Source organism: Syzygium oleosum, unplaced genomic scaffold, assembly GCF_021117445.2.
Source record: "Syzygium oleosum isolate NSW1041296 unplaced genomic scaffold, Sole_v2.1 Sole_v2.02, whole genome shotgun sequence".
Taxonomy (NCBI): domain Eukaryota; kingdom Viridiplantae; phylum Streptophyta; class Magnoliopsida; order Myrtales; family Myrtaceae; genus Syzygium; species Syzygium oleosum.
The window spans coordinates 21864085-21879932 of record NW_026607486.1 but is presented as its reverse complement, the minus strand read 5'-3'; the positions used below and the strand labels follow the sequence as shown (position 1 = coordinate 21879932).

At 43.2% G+C, this 15848-nt stretch overlaps 2 protein-coding genes across 2 annotated transcripts; both read left to right on the top strand.

The window, feature by feature from the left end:
• The first annotated feature begins 349 nt into the window (after window positions 1-349).
• On the top strand, window positions 350-5049 carry LOC115673095 (alpha-soluble NSF attachment protein 2). The gene is made up of 9 exons (XM_030595160.2): window positions 350-685; window positions 1404-1453; window positions 1538-1610; window positions 2028-2107; window positions 3018-3169; window positions 3788-3947; window positions 4024-4071; window positions 4338-4418; window positions 4770-5049. The coding sequence occupies exons 1-9, from the start codon at window positions 541-543 to the stop codon at window positions 4848-4850; spliced, it is 870 nt and encodes a 289-aa protein (XP_030451020.1). The 5' UTR covers window positions 350-540; the 3' UTR covers window positions 4851-5049.
• Window positions 5050-14522: 9473 nt separating this feature from the next.
• LOC115673345 (wound-induced protein 1) lies at window positions 14523-15539 on the top strand. Its single transcript, XM_030595487.2, has one exon. The coding sequence runs from the start codon at window positions 14781-14783 to the stop codon at window positions 15162-15164; it is 384 nt and encodes a 127-aa protein (XP_030451347.1). The 5' UTR covers window positions 14523-14780; the 3' UTR covers window positions 15165-15539.
• Window positions 15540-15848: the final 309 nt, after the last annotated feature.

Sequence of the window (15848 nt, the reverse complement as noted above, 5' to 3'; positions counted from 1 at the left end):
CCTAGCAGAGTTAAATGAAATTTGTTACAAAAGCAAAGTTCAACTGCCGGCACAGATATAAATTTGAATTTTGGAAAATGAATTCATTCCATTTGTAGATTGAAAATTTTCATTTGATAATCGATTGGATAAATGATATTTTCAAGCTGGCGGTCTACCTCGTGCGAAATGAAAGACCCGGGTCTTATGGGCTCTTGACCTTCTTGGGCCGTCATCTTTTGGGCTCTCCGTACTGGGCCCTACTTGGGAAACGGGCCCCCGCGAATTCCGGGGGGACGAAGAAGATAAGGAAAGAACCCGACACCGTGGACGACCGACCCGACCCGCGACGACAGGACCTTTTTCCCTGGGTATCTGGCTGCCTTTCTCACGTTTCCTCTCTCTCACAGTTCAACGCCACCGAAGACCTTCCTGTCGCCACTACCACCACCTCGACGCGCCTCTGCTTCGAGCAGAGCTGTACGCTTCGTTTCTCTGACCAGTCCTCCGCGACGATCGGCCGTCGATTCGAGTAGCTCCGCCGCGATCGCGAACGGAGAGATGGGGGATCAATTGGCGAGAGGGGACGAGTACGAGAAGAAAGCGGAGAAGAAGCTGAACGGCTGGGGGCTGTTCGGCTCCAAGTACGAGGACGCCGCCGATCTCTTCGACAAAGCCGCCAATTGCTTCAAGCTCGCCAAATCCTGTATTTCAATCTCTCCCGCTTCTCCTATTTTGATCCGCTTGACTTTGATGTCGATGGAAATCTTTGGGGAAGGATTTTGCGGATGCGCTGCGCGTTTGCTCTGGACGATCGGCGCAGCGCGTTGCGATTGCATGCATTTGGGCGATCGTGGAGATTGCTCTTCGATCTAAGTTTGCTGAGCCCCTGGGTTTTGGCAGATTTTGGATTTGTGGTTGGGTGGATTGATTTCGGGACGAACTTTGATTTTGATTAAGATCGATAGTGTCGACGTTTAGGAAATGAAATGCGTGTCGCTGTAAGTCTTTTCCCGTGGATATCTTTGGGCGCTGGGTCTCGTTTCATCTGATTTAATTGTTTCTTTTCTTTTCCATTTTTGTGTGATCATTGTTTTTCGGTTGATTGACTGATTCACTTGCATAGGTTAATGTGCAGGTTTGGTTAAGGAAAAATGAATGCTTGACTAGGCATTTATGATCTACAATATATGCTGTAATTTCTAACGTTGCTGATTGTTGGGTTCTATCTGGATTGTCCGTGTAGGATCGATGGTATATGTTGCGTGCGAGCTGTATTGATCTTGATCTTTTAAATAACCGTGGAACTTGTTGGCTTCTCTATGCGCTTCGTGGATTGTAGCTATCTAGGTTAGCTTTTAGAGGGCGTGCCTAGTTGAGCAACCTATGACTCGCTAATGTTTTTGATGTTGTTAATATTTCAGGGGACAGAGCTGGATCAACTTATATAAAGTTAGCAAATTGTCACTTAAAGGCAAGTGCCAACCTTCTCTAAGACTGGGAACCAGACAATATGCGTCTATCTTAACCCTAACTTGACAATTGGTTCATGCAACAGTGTGAAAGCAAGCATGAAGCTGCCTCCTCTTATGTTGATGCTGCCAATTGCTACAAGAAAACATCCTCCAAGGGTATGTGTCTGTTGATACTTGATGTAAGATAACAAAAGAAGATCAGAAGATTATTTACTCCTTAGTAAAGGCATTCCTTGGTCTCTAACCATTTGGATGTTTCTGTCCAGGGTTTTGCAAAACCTTCTCAAATCCCTCAATTTTTAAATGTAATCTGTAGCTTGTAGCTTAATGATTTTGTAAAGTAGCTCCATTTGGCTCTGTGTTTGTGTCCTTTGGGCTGTTAGCAATCTGTGGCCTATGGAGATTGTAGCCTTTTCCTTGGGGTTCACTTGATTTTTTTTATTTCTGTTGCATTTCTAGCTGTAAGAATCAAGTATGCCTCTTTCAGTTCATTCTTTGTTCCCGAGCCTTTTTCCTTTTTTGGTCTAAATAAGATATGGATAATCTTTATTTGAAGTATTCCTTTTTATGTAGAGGCTATAACTTGCTTGGAGCAGGCTGTGAATTTGTTCATGGACATAGGGAGGCTCAATATGGCTGCGAGATATTACAAGGTGCAATTTTCTCTTTGACATCAGTCTGAATCAATCCTGCATTTACACAACCTTGCAAAAGCACTCTTAGCATTAACACGGTTCAGCACTATCTGCTTTGAGAGATATTCCTAGCTGACTATGATTCTTATGAACCATCATATTGGGGCATTGTTTGCTGGGACTTACAAGGTGCAATTTTCTCTTTGACATCAGTCTGAATCAATCCTGCATTTACACAACCTTGCAAAAGCACTCTTAGCATTAACACGGTTCAGCACTATCTGCTTTGAGAGATATTCCTAGCTGACTATGATTCTTATGAACCATCATATTGGGGCATTGTTTGCTGGGACTTTCCCATTCTAAGAAACCAATTATCTTCAAGGATTTAAAAAGTGTGCTCATTTCTGTTATGCATCTGACGGATGGATTTCTTGGAATAAGGTCTGGTTTGATGAAAGTTACTAATTACAGGCTGTCATTGCCTTGAGATAATGACATCGGAGAAGGCTTTAATCAGGTGAAATGAACTAGTGTTTATAAAAGATTTGACTTCGCCAATTATTGTTAGTATTTATGTATATTTCAACTATGGAAGTTAATTTACTGAAGTGATGAGGCATTTACAATTAGCACCTAATAATAATTTGATATTGACTGTGGTCGTCGCTCTAGTGTGAGGTCAAACTGGCTGAGGAGCACGACTGCTGGTGAAATTTTGGAGAATAGAAAGACATTCATGCATCTAACTGCATTATAATAAGTTTAGATCTTTTGACTAATGATGCCAGCAAAGGGATAAGGGCCCTTTAGTGGGTGAGTTGCATTTCAACATTGTCAGGATGTAGACGTCGGAAAACAATAGTTCATTGATTTATGTTCTCCCAGATTGAGGCAGCCTCTGATGACCGGTGATTTTGTTGTGTAGGATATTGGTGAGTTATATGAGTCTGACCAGAACCTTGAACGTGCTGTTGACAATTTTGAGAGGGCAGCTGAGCTCTTTGAAAGTGAAGAAGTGACCACGTCTGCCAACCAATGCAAGCAGAAGGTTGCACAGTTTGCAGCTCAACTAGAGCAGTAAGCCTACCTTTCTTTAGCAAGTGGCATTCGTAGATACTAATGCTGTTTGACACGGCTGCAAAATTAAGTCAATTGATGAACTTCTTTGGATCCTGGTTTTTTGGCTCTTGTTTATGCACCTTGATTTCCATAGCTGACATCAGAGAGAAAACTTTGAACTGAAAGAAAATTTTGATTCTGCTGATTTTCTTTTGGTTTTGTTTTTGGCCGAAGATTTTCTTTTGGTTTTTTGCTGGCTAATTTGTTTGCACCTTCATTTTTATTGTTGTGTATGAAGGGTTTACAACATTGTCGATTATCTGGCGCATGATATTGTTGCATTGTGCCTATGTTCATCTGGTGCTTCTTGATTGACCAAAAATATCTGTTATCAAGAGTGGATATCCTTTTTCATGTGTTGGACAGATACGCTATATATATACATAACTCACATGCAGACATGCTTTTTATGCTTGCCTGTTTAAAATACTTAACATATATTACCTAGAAAAAAATAGACGAAGGATGCTCAACTGAACATGATTATAGTAAGGACAGGTCAATTGTGTAGTGCTATTGAAGTTACTTGAAGATTCTTGATGGGATACTGAATATTTTATCTGTCTTTCTCTTCAGATATCAGAAAGCTATTGAGATTTATGAGGAGATAGCACGTCATTCTCTGAATAATAACTTACTGAAGTATGGAGTGAAAGGACATCTGCTAAATGCTGGCCTTTGCCAACTCTGCAAGGGCGATATAGTTGCAATATCAAATGCACTGGAACGCTATCAGGTCTTGTTTCTGGCCATTAACCATAAATTACCTTGTTTCTCGGACTGAACTCATGGATGGGCATTTGACTTTGCAGGAACTAGATCCAACTTTCTCGGGAACACGTGAATGCAGATTACTAAAGGTTTTATCTGATGATTGTGCTCCTGTTCAATTTGTCTGCGTATTGCCTTTATGACCTTTATAACGAAATGGACTTTCTGTCTTCCTCTATTTTACTCTTCACGGTGGTTGAAACCATTGTTCCCCACGGATGTGGTTCTAGTTCCTTTTGTCCTTTTGTTATGTATATATTTTTTTTGACATATCAAAACTGATGCTTGTTGTCTTTTTTACCTTGCAACTTGCTGTAGTTGTTTGCTAGATGTGAGAATTCTTTTCTTTTTCCAGGATATCGCTGATGCAATTGATGAAGAAGATGTCGTGAAGTTTACTGACGTTGTGAAGGAGTTTGACGGCATGACTCCTTTGGTAAAACACTCTCATGCCTCATGTTACTATCTAATTGGCCTTTCTGCAGATTGCTTTTCCTTCTTGTGCGTCGGCAAAGATCATTTCGTCACATTTGTAATGACATTACCTTGATAGTACGAAAGCAAATTGGCGTTCGCCCTCTCTGCTTTTGGTTCTTGAAGTTATCATAAAAAGCTGTGCTTTTGGCCTTGCATTTAAAGATGAAAATCCTACATCTTCTCCATTGTCTTTGTTCTTCTGGAAAGACCATTCATTATGGGGTTTTGGAGCTAAAGCATATGAATCTAGGCAGTCGTTGTGATTGCACACTCCTTTGTTGCTGATGCTGTCAAACTTTTGTTTGTGTAGGATTCATGGAAAACAACTCTTCTGCTGAGGGTAAAGGAAAAGCTGAAGGCCAAGGAATTAGAGGAGGATGATCTCACATGATTCTTCCATGTTACTTTCTTTGATAGCTGTCCATTTTAACTGTTCGAGTGTGTGGTCTGTCTGTGTCGATTATAACGTTGAGATTGCTTGGCTTTCTTGATGTTTTCTTTTACTCTTGGGGGCTTGGATTTGCAAATATGTGCTTGATAACTCTTAAGTACTAATGACTTTCGAATAATATTGACTTCTACATAGTAAATACATTAAGCTATCTGGTCATCTCAGTTCTTGTGATGTCCTCTAGGTCACGGCGTTCTGCCTTTCTTTTGTGGAGAGGGGCGTCTGCTGTCCACTCACTTTTAGGTTTTGTTTTAAAATACACGAATGCAGAAATTTCTTAAGGCTTATACTTCAACAATTATTTTATTTCTTTAGGAATCATAAAAGCAACAATATAGCTCTAAAAGTAACTGTCTATATTTTTTTTTAAGTTTTGCAGTGTACGATATTATTCATATGACAATACGTTATTGTCGTGCGTGAGATCACAATACAGATGGTTTGAAAATGGAACATCAACGTCTGACAAACCTAGGTAGAATGCAATATTTTAACCATAATTTGGAACTAGCCGTCTTGTTATAGCATAGCTTGCTAATATTTAAAATTTTAATGCATAACCTCGTCCTCTTCACTTAGAGCTGCCGCCTACCAACAAGCGCATGAACGATTATTGAATTGAACAACTGACAAATCATATTTCATCGCAATGTCACACTTCGTTTCTCATCTGGGCTAACATGTTTACGTGACCTGAAGGAGCTTATTAAGCTCGATTATCTTAAGACAACTACATTACATAGGTACGCTCTTATCCTAATTCAACTCTGAAAAGAATGATGGTAAGTTCGTTTCCGAATGAAGGAATTCATGTAGTCCCCAAATTAACTTAGAAAAAAAGGAACTAATCGAGTCCGTGTTGAGCCTACCCACTTACCCTGCGGCCCACAAATCCCATGGTCAGGTTAGCCCAATGTTGGATGGATCTGTATTGCAAGAAGATGGACAGGAAAAGTACAAAAAAAGTCCTAAACCTATTATATTAGTACCAATTCAGTCCTAAATCTTTCAATTTGACCAATTTAGTTCTAAACCTTTTCACATTAGTACTAATTTAGTACATCCGGCCAATTTAGGCTGAAAATCGCTGACGTGGACGCTGCGGCACCCTCACCCAGATCCAGGCGAGGGCTGAAACCCTCATCTGTTGGCTAACGAGAGCGTCAACGCCCTCGCTTGCCGCCCTAGCCCGCCACAAGCGAGGGCCGCGATGCCTTCGCCTAGTCTGGGCGAGGGCTTTGTCACCCTCACCCTGATCTGGGGAGGGTCGATGCCCTCACTAATGGCCAGTGACGGCACGATGGCCCTCGCCCATGGCCGACGAGGGCACGGGAGCCCTCGCCCAAATCAGGCGAGGGTTGCCAGCCCTCGCCTAGACCAAGCAAGGGTTGCCAGCCCTCGCCTAGACCAGGCAAGGGTTGCCAGCCCTCGCCTGTGGCCGACGATGGTCGGCTGGCGACCTCACCGGCCAACCATTTCCGGGAAAAGAAAAAAAAGTAAAAAATTATGAATTTGTCCATGTTAACGCTGGCTGTGTCACGTAGAATCGCCAGCATCCGCGTCAGCGATTTCCGGCCTAAATTGGCCCGATGGACTGAATTGGTATCAATGTGAAAAATGTTTAGGACTACATTGGTACCAATGCAATAGGTTTATGACTTTTTTGGTACTTTTCCCGATGATGGACCTTGGGGAAATGCAAATGTCCTCGGCCTAAAGCCCTCTAGGGAAATACAAATTGCTTTTGGTGAAAAAAATCCTTTATAAAATTATTTTAGCCTTGGTTCAGCTTTCCCAAGAGGCTTTGGAGGCCCCTTGGGGAAATACTGGGGTAATTGGCAAACCTTTCCAAAGGGTTTTGGGTCAAATGTTGGCCTTGAGCAATTTGAATGCTGAAATTAGTTTTTTTCATTCAAAACTACCTTTACCAATTCTTTAATTTTTCAGTTTTGCCCCTTGTTATTATTGTTCATTTTCTTTGCACGACCTAGGCGATGAGGCCTACGGTTGCGCGATCCTAGTGACGATCGCATGACCTCGGGCGACAACCTTAGCCCTTTGTCGGAGCCGGCAAAGGGTTAGATTTTTTAATAAAAAAAAGAAAAAATTAAACTCAAAAGCCCTTTGCAAAAAAAATAAAATTTGCCAAACGCTATGGATAAGAAAAGCAAGCAACTATCATTAAGTCGATTTTGACGATAACATAAGAAAACTGAACCATGTAATAAGGCAACAAAGCACCACTTTAGGTAGAAGAAAGGCGAAAGTTAGTGCCGAAGAAGAGTGTGTGCTTAATCAGATCCTAGTCATATGAGCAGACGTGGGGGTGGGTTTGATGGATTCGATAGAACTACATTTCACCCAAGTAATCATCGAGCGTATGCCGCAGCAACACTACGTCAAGCAACGTGAAAACCGGCTTAAGATATCACTCGCTAGAAGGGGGAGAAAAAAACAGAAGCTAAGTGGGAAGTTATATCACCATGCCCCCAATTTTCAAAACGATGAAAACGATAGCGATCATTTTTGTGACCGCCATTTCAAGGACGGTCTTTTAGTCAACGGGGAAAAAGTAGAAGCCCAGATTGAGAAAAGGGAGCACACAGAAGGTCATCCACCGAAAACGTCCAAGTTCCAACTGATGACCCCAGGGAAAGCAAGCAAACAACCTTACGACTAATTTATACACAATATCAAAGTATTGCATGATGTCAGACTATAAATGGGGAAAGCAGAAAAAGCATTTGGATTAAAGTCGTGGTTGGTCCACCGATGCTGATGGTGCTCCTTTGTTATTTCTCCACTGGGATTCTGCGAACAATCATGCTAATCCACCGCCCTTGTGATACACACTGACGTTTACCTGTTGTATATTTCGAAAGAGGGGAAACAGGAAAGGAAAAACAACAAAGAAAACCGGCCAGTTTCGTCGAATTCTTTTCTAGACTCGATCCATAAGATCGAATCGAGTCATCCCAAGATGTCACATACAGCCGATGATATGCGTGTCGAGTCCAGCCGAAATGTATATCGTCTTCCGTGTAGTTGTCGTTAGGGCTGTCAATAAAGCCCGGCCCGCCGCGGACCGACCCGGCCCAGCCCCGAAATTTAGGGCTTCTTCGGGGCGGGCCTCCTCTGGGTTGGGAATAGTTTTAAATTTTGAATATTATCTTTATTTCGGGCCGGATCGATCCGGACCGGGCTTTTTTGACAGCCGGCCCGTGACTTAAAAAACCTAGCGTATCCTCCTCCTCCTCCTCTTCTCTTCCCTCTTCTTCTTCGCTTCGCCTCTTCTTCTTCCTCCTCCTCCTTCACCAGACCATCACAGCCTCTCTCTCTCTCTCTCTCTCTCACCATGGCGGAGTAGGCCGAGTCAGAGGTGGAGTCGTCGAGCAAGCTGGAGTCGTCGAGCCCGTCGGCGGTGCCGGAGGACGAGGCGGTCCCGGCGCTCCACAAGAGCGGGGTCGTGGGGATGTTCCTCACCGAGTCGCCGCACCTCTTCGCCGGCGACGCGGCGTCACACCAGAACGAGGACCCTTCGATCGCGGCTGCCGGATCCCCCACCCCGGCGGCGGCAGGAGGGACGTCGCCGCCGCCGCCGAGGAGGGGGGAGCGGATGCGGCGTGGTGGTGGTGGGGATCCCGCCTGAGGCGCATCAGGAGCTCGGCCACCATCCTGTCCTCCGCCATCGGCGTCCTCACCCACCCGTCCTTCACCGCCATCGCTGCCGGCGGCCGAGAACCCAATTTACCCACCTCCTCCTGCTCTGGGGAGGCGCCACCGCCAGCACCGCCGTCCTTTCCCTCCAGCGACTCCCCACCTCCTCCTGCTCCCCCAACTGCAAACCCGAAAACCCGGACCTGGTTTCGTCATGGGTTCCGTCGTGGGTATGCGGGCGACTGGCTCTTGTTGTTGTATCTTCTAATTGGCTGTGTGAATTGTGAGAAATTTTAGGAAGAGCAATGGCTCCGGGTAACGATGATGTTGATTCTTTAAGCTTGTATGAGCTTCAGCTTCTGTTGCTTCTTTAAACCCGACCCGGACCGACCCGACCCGACCCTATTTTTGGAGTATATGCTGAATAGGGTCTTGGGTCGGGGCGGGTCGGGTCAAGCGTGACCCTGTATATTCGGGTCGGGTCGGGTATAATGAAAGCCCGACCCATTGACACCCCTAGTTGTCGTCACGCCATAATTAAAGATTGTACGGACATACGTAAAATCTGGAAGACCCATGGAGAGGAAAAAGTACTGTTTACACCAAAAAGTGAAAAAAATCATGGAAATAGGCATCGGGAGCTTTGGCATCAGCAGCTTACCGATAGTTAGGTGTCAATAACAAAACGGCTTATGGATAAGAGTGGTTATTTGAACGTGGAGAGTGTCTAGAAAATAGGAAGATAATAACCACCGTTAGGAAGTTACTTTTTATTTAAAATTTAAAAGTTGTAAACGCTTGTACGAGATTATAAATATCCCAAGTTTGTATATTGTAAAGTCCCCCCCTCAACAACAGAACTCACGTTGTTTATCAGTTTATCTTTTTTTTATCTTTACATTTCCTGCACTCGTACCTTTACATTTGGCCAATGCCATTATTTTCCTGCAATTTACAAGCTTTAATTCTTTAGGAGTAGTTCTAATGCTCAGATTCACGTAGCCGAGTCGTCCTCCGATACGAATCTTCATCCTTGGTGCTTCGTCGTCGAGTCAAATCCCGACGTAGTACCGCCGCTCTTTCAAGCTTCGTCCTCGAGTCAAATTCCGTCGAAGTTTGTTTCGATAGTACTTCCTAAACTTTTCCGTCGAGTCAAACTCCGGTTTGGTTTAGGTTTGTATAATTCTACGTTGATTTTTATGATCGCTTGGATATTTCCTGTCAAATCACCACAGAACCCGTCCTTCAATTAAAAGCCGAAGATCCATTTTCGGTATTTGTTTCCTTACGGATTAAATTACGGAGAAACAAGTACAAAAAAAAGTTCTAAAATTATTGCATTGATACCAATTCAGTCCTAAACCTTTAAATTGAAACACTTTAATCATAAACATTTTCACATTGGTACTAGTATAGTCCATTCGGACAATTTAGGCCGTAAATCGTTGATGTGGACGCCTGCCAACTTATATGGTACGACTGACACTGATGTTGATATTTTAATAATTTTTTATTTGGACGAGAGCTAGCAAGCCCTAGCTAGGCGCGGGCAAGGCGGCCCTCACCAAAGTCCCGCGACCCTCGCTGGCCAAAATGAAGGAAAAAAAAAGAAAGAAAAATATTATAAAAAAAATAAAAAATAAAAAAATATATTAAAATGTCAACATCAGCGCCGGCCGTATCACGTAAAACGGCCGACATTCACCTCGGCAAATTTTTGGCCTAAATTGGCCAAATGGATTGAATTGATACCTATGTAAAAAGATTTAAGACTGAATTGGCTCAATTAAAAAGTCGAGAACTAAATTAATAACAATATAATAAGTTTAGAATTTTTTTTTTTTGTTACTTTCTACTACGGGGGCATAGTTTCGGTTAATTCTTGGACGGTTAATTCTTGGACAGTATCGCGCACTCAATGCACTGCTTAGAGCCCGACAATGGACGGCAAGTATTGATGTCGTGGGTCGCACAAGCTGACAAGTGTAGTAGGTCGAAATTACACGAATGTTGATGGTCATTTGGTCACGCAAGCTGACAAGCTTAGTAGGTTGGAATTTAATGAATCTTTCTATTGACGGTGCTAATCGGTCATGGTACTACCTGTGCCTAAGCAAAATTGCTTGGCCCTGAAAACCCACAAGAAATTATGCCATGGCCCTTTAATTAAGGTAGGGGGAAAGGCACGATACAGTGGGAGGTCTTTGTATCTCAATTGATTTATTCTCAGAAAATGAATGATTTGTAGAAAAATATTTTCCAAATCATTCACTTTCTACGAAACAAACGGAACCTTAAGGCCAAAAGGAACTTCCCTAAACTCTGTCTTACGGCAGAATGGCCGATCTGGCTCGTCCAATATGATGAACCTCATATGGGGTCACATATCTAGTCGCTCAAATGGAACGATTCAGTATCGCTAGTCGTCCTATGTGAGACACTATCACGTCCAATGATTTCCAGCAAAAATTGGCCGGAATGACTAAATTGAAATTTTGCGTAAAGATTTAGGATGTATTTGTTTTGGGGAAAAATGTTTTCCAAATAATGTTTTACCCCTTGTCTGGTTAAGAAATTTCATTTTCCTATCTTTAAGCACACGTATTTTCTTTTACCGTAAATCATTTTCCATTAATTGATCATTTTCAATAGACCAAACACGTAAAAGTCCAGAATACTAATTCGCGGAAAATACTCAAACATGCATTTTCATACTAAAAACAATTTTGACCAGACTAATTTTTAAGGTCTTGAAACTACTGAGTTCTTTGACGCCACAAGTTTTACCCATAAAATTTGAAAAGTCCAATTGATAAAGAGGTCCAAAATTCTAGCCGAAACATTCAATTCGTGCATTCAAGTACCCGAACTTATCTAATTCATGCGATGGAGCACTTCCGTTACCTTCGTCCATTTCGAGCGACAAAGAATGCCGACACGAATTCTTTTAATCTTTTTTCGAGATCATGCGGCGCCGAGAAGCCACCCGTGTCTGTAAAAAATCTCGAAAAAAGATCTGAAAAGGAAAAACCCAAGAAAATAACCCCTAAAAAAAAAAAAAACAACAACAACAACAACAGGCATGGGAGAGGCCCTCCTTCCCTCTCCCCCCTCGAAGGCCAATAACATTGCTGGGCCATGAGTTATGTGCACCAGATTATATATATATATATATATATATTTATTTTTTGTAACCGAGGTGTCCGGGCCAGCTTGCGCGCACCTCGACTATTCCTCGGGGGAGACTAACACATCAACCCACCGCTATGGCCCCCCACTTAAATCACAAGTGCTCAACTGGGGAATCGAACCTGGGACCCAGTGCGCCTAACCACACAATCCCAAGTACGCCCTAACCAACTGAGCTACCCATGAATGAGTACCAGATAATAGTTTTGTTTTTCAATCTGCCGCAAAAAAAATAAAATAAAGATAGCATATTCCAATTTCGTCCATGAATAGATACCTTCCCTCTCGCATTGTTTTTTTTTTTTTGGAGCATTTTCTTTTGTTCCGCAATCGCAAACCTCTAATGGACGGGAAGAAAAGAGGTCAAACATCCGCATAGTGCCAAAACAACTGGTTGTATCGTATTAATGAACAAAGTTGGGCTATTATATCAACCTTCGCATTGACGAAATCCCAAATAAAAAAGAATATATTATTTCGAAGGAGTGGGAGACTTTTGATTAATTATTCAAAGTGAGAAAAAGCATCCGCCTATTTAGTTAATAAAAAGGGGAAAATCAAGAACTGATTCGCACTCGCAAAAGAAAGAAACAAATAAAAAAAAAAGAGAGAGAATAGAAAAATAATCGCAAAAGAAACAGCTGCGACAATACGACGAACAACCGACTAAGAAGTAAGATGTCTAAAGAAGAAAAGCTGGTTTTGCCCGCCACTTCGGCAGTGGGACCATCTCGATGTGGGACTTTTGCCTTCCGGGTTCAGGTCAACCCGACTCGTTGATGAGATTTTATAAGCTTGAGGAGCATCTCAGACGTAGGTAGTACATTGCATCTTATAGATTTAGGGGAAAATGCCGAAAAAATCATAAACCTACTACATTAATACCAATTCAGTCTTAAACATTTTTACATTGGTACAAATTCGGTACATCTGGCTAATTTAGGTCGGAAGTCGCTGACGTGGACGTTGGCCGTCGTATGTGACACGATCGGCGCTGACGTGGGCAAATTTTTTTTTTTTTTTTGAATTTTTAATATTTTTTGTTGTGCCACGTAGGACGGCCGGCGTCCACGTCAGCGATTTCCGGCTTAAATTGGCCGGATGGACTGAATTTGTACCAATGTGAAAAGGTTTAGAACTGAATTGGTCCAATTAAAAGGTTTAGAACTAAATTGGTATCAATGCAATAGGTCTAGGACTTTTTTTGTACTTTTCCCCGTAGATTTATTCCTAATGATGTATTTATCCTAAACTAATTTTCTTCTAAAAAAAATAAAAAATTCAAACATGTACCTCTTGTCCTAATCTTCCCTCCGTTACCATTTTATCCAATATTTCGTTAAAAAGCATATGTGTTAACACGAATTACAGACAGCTGCAAGACCAAAAAAAAAAGAAAAAATTTATGAAGAGTAACAATTTCGACGTGGAAAATTCACCCGTGCTGACATATATGCATTCTAACGGAGGATGGATTTGGGTAAGGTGTACCAGTTTGGAATTTCTTGCGAGACGAATATTAATTGGGGGTAAATATGTCACGAGGCAATAAGTTTGGTACTTTTAATGGTATTGACCATTTAACTTTTATCTAATGCGAAATATCTAAAATCTATCAAAATACACGAATATTGAGATGTTAAATAATATAATTTTCTATGCAATTGTGAGATTTAATATAATTTTCAATTTAAAATAAATTTGAATTCAAAAGCAGTAAGTAATACTCAACAAACAGACTAGTCAATTATCTCTGAAGTCGATATTGGACTGCAATGTCAAAGTCGATTTCCCAAATTCAGCCTCTCTGTACGGCCCTCTCTTGGAGATCATGTCCTTTCGTTTCGATTCGCTATTAAATTTCCACCCTAGCCGACATTATTCTTCCGTAACGAGGAAGACCACCAAGATAGGTTAATTTCGAGCTCGTAAATTACCTTACCAATTCCACGGATCGAGCAAAACACGAGTCGATGGTCCGGTAAAAGGCTCAAATATAGAATCGTTTCGCATCGATCGATAAGAGAAATCAAATCCGTGTCGTGTCCTCAATCCATCGTACATATGCGCTGTAATCAACTGGAATCGCGAGCTGCGTGCGAACGAAAAATTAGATAAGTTGACTCTTTCTCCACGTCCCCGAGATCAAGACGTGTTTTTGCTTGATCGCTTATTAGATCCCGCTCCTCGTGCTTATCGAGATTAGCGACACGGTTAAGTTACCGTTGCCTAATCGGTATCGGATGATGAGTCCCCAGGTCGTTTTCACGACCCCGGTTTTGATGGCTTGTCGCGAAAAGCTGCTTTGGATAATCACTAAATTTAGAAGCGACCTCCCCTAATTAGGAAGGGAACCACATAGCGTGTCGCTCTGGGACAAGGGAAATCCTTATCCCTCCTCGCAGGCGTTATCCCGCGCGTACTAGTCAGAGCCGAGTCAACAAAGTCTGCTTTGACTCGTATCTGGGACTTTCCCAACCTCCCTTCCCCCTCTCTATCCGGTCGGACACGAGAAAACGCGCACCAAATCCCCCGTTCCACCTATCATCGTTCGACACGTGGCCGCTTGGCCCTCACGTCCGACGGCAACACGGGGACCGCTACGCCCCTCCCGAATGACCATTTTGCCCCTGCCGGGCCACGCGGTCCGTTGTCACGGCAGGCGCAGCGAAAAGGGAGAAGGAACTGGATGCAGACGATAAAAGCACCGTGGCCCTCGCCTTCCCTATAAAAGGGGGCCTCTCTGTTCTTCCCGTGAGAAGAGCGTAAAAGACGCATTCTAGCCCATCATCTTCTTCCCGTTCCGACCGCTTCCCCTCTCCTCGGACACCTTCCCCCTAATCTTCCTTTTTGTCAGATCTGGCTCACCGTCAGGAAACTCTGGAGGAAGGAGATCCCGGCCATTGCGGCGTCGTACGCGCCCTCTACGAAGCCCTGCGCACCCGCGACGTGGGGACGGTCCACCGGATCGTAGCTCCCGACCTGGAGTGGTGGTTCCACGGTCCCCCGGCGGACCAGTTCTTGATGCGCCTCCTCACCGGAGCGCCCGGCTCAACCTCCGACGGCAGCTTCGAATTCGTCCCCGACTCGGTCACCTCCGTCGGGTCCATCGTCCTCGCCGAGGGCTGCGACCAGAATCGCTCCATCTACTGGGCCCACGCCTGGACCGTCGCCGATGGGATAATCACGCAGGTGCGGGAGTACTTCAACACGTCCCTCACCGTCACGCGCCTCGGGGGCGCGAGCAGGTCCTCCTCGCCGCCGCCGCCGTCCTCCTCCGCCTTGGGGTCCGAGATCGCTCCTGCTTCGGCACCGGCTCCGGGCTCTCAGCACTGTCCGTCGATCTGGGAGAGCAGCCTCTCGAATCGGGTCGGGAAGTCCGTGCCCGGCCTCGTCCTGGCGATATAATAAAATCCCCGATCGAACTCGACCGACCTCTCGCGTGATCCAGTGCGGCCGTTAGTAGCAGAAAATAAAAGTCGCGCGCGTGGCAGCCGTCGGTTGCTTTTGGTCTGAAGGATGTGAGCCGTTGGTTCGCCCCCCTTCGTCTATATATTTGTGATTGCGTAATTTTAAATTCGAGTGTCTTGTCGTTTCTGTTTAGCTGTCGTGTCGTTTTGGGGCCATGGGTGGAACTGTGATGGAGAAGCCCATTTGGTCTTTGTCGTATCAGGATTTGTCGGATGCGTGGAGTCGTCATGGTGTAATAAAATCGTGTGCCTTTGCGAGCCTTGTAAACCTCGTGATCAATATATATATTTTTAAATTGAAATTTGTAGTAAATATTGGCATTTTGCATTTGGGTGTGATGGTTGTGCAGAAAATGAATAATTATAAAAATATTTTTTGAAAAATAATTGCTTATATCATTTTAAAAAATAAATGAAAAAAAATTATTGACCATGAAAAATATTTTTTTTTTGCATAAATTGTTATTTGACGATGAAAATATTTTTCATTGACTAATTTTTTTAAACGATATAAGCATTCATTTTTCGGAAAATATTTTTCAAATCATTCATTTTCGACAAACGAACGCATCATTAATTTCATCATTTTTGTTAATTTTCTTGGGATTTTGTGATTCCTTAG

Coding starts and splice junctions, on each gene's coding strand:
- LOC115673345 (XM_030595487.2), top strand. CDS start 14,781: ATGCGCCTCCTCACCGGAGCGCCCGGCTCAACCTCCGACGGCAGCTTC.
- LOC115673095 (XM_030595160.2), top strand. CDS start 541: ATGGGGGATCAATTGGCGAGAGGGGACGAGTACGAGAAGAAAGCGGAG. Junction 1,454..1,537: donor TAGCAAATTGTCACTTAAAG/GCAAGTGCCAAC, acceptor TTCATGCAACAG/TGTGAAAGCAAGCATGAAGC. Junction 2,108..3,017: donor TGGCTGCGAGATATTACAAG/GTGCAATTTTCT, acceptor TTTGTTGTGTAG/GATATTGGTGAGTTATATGA.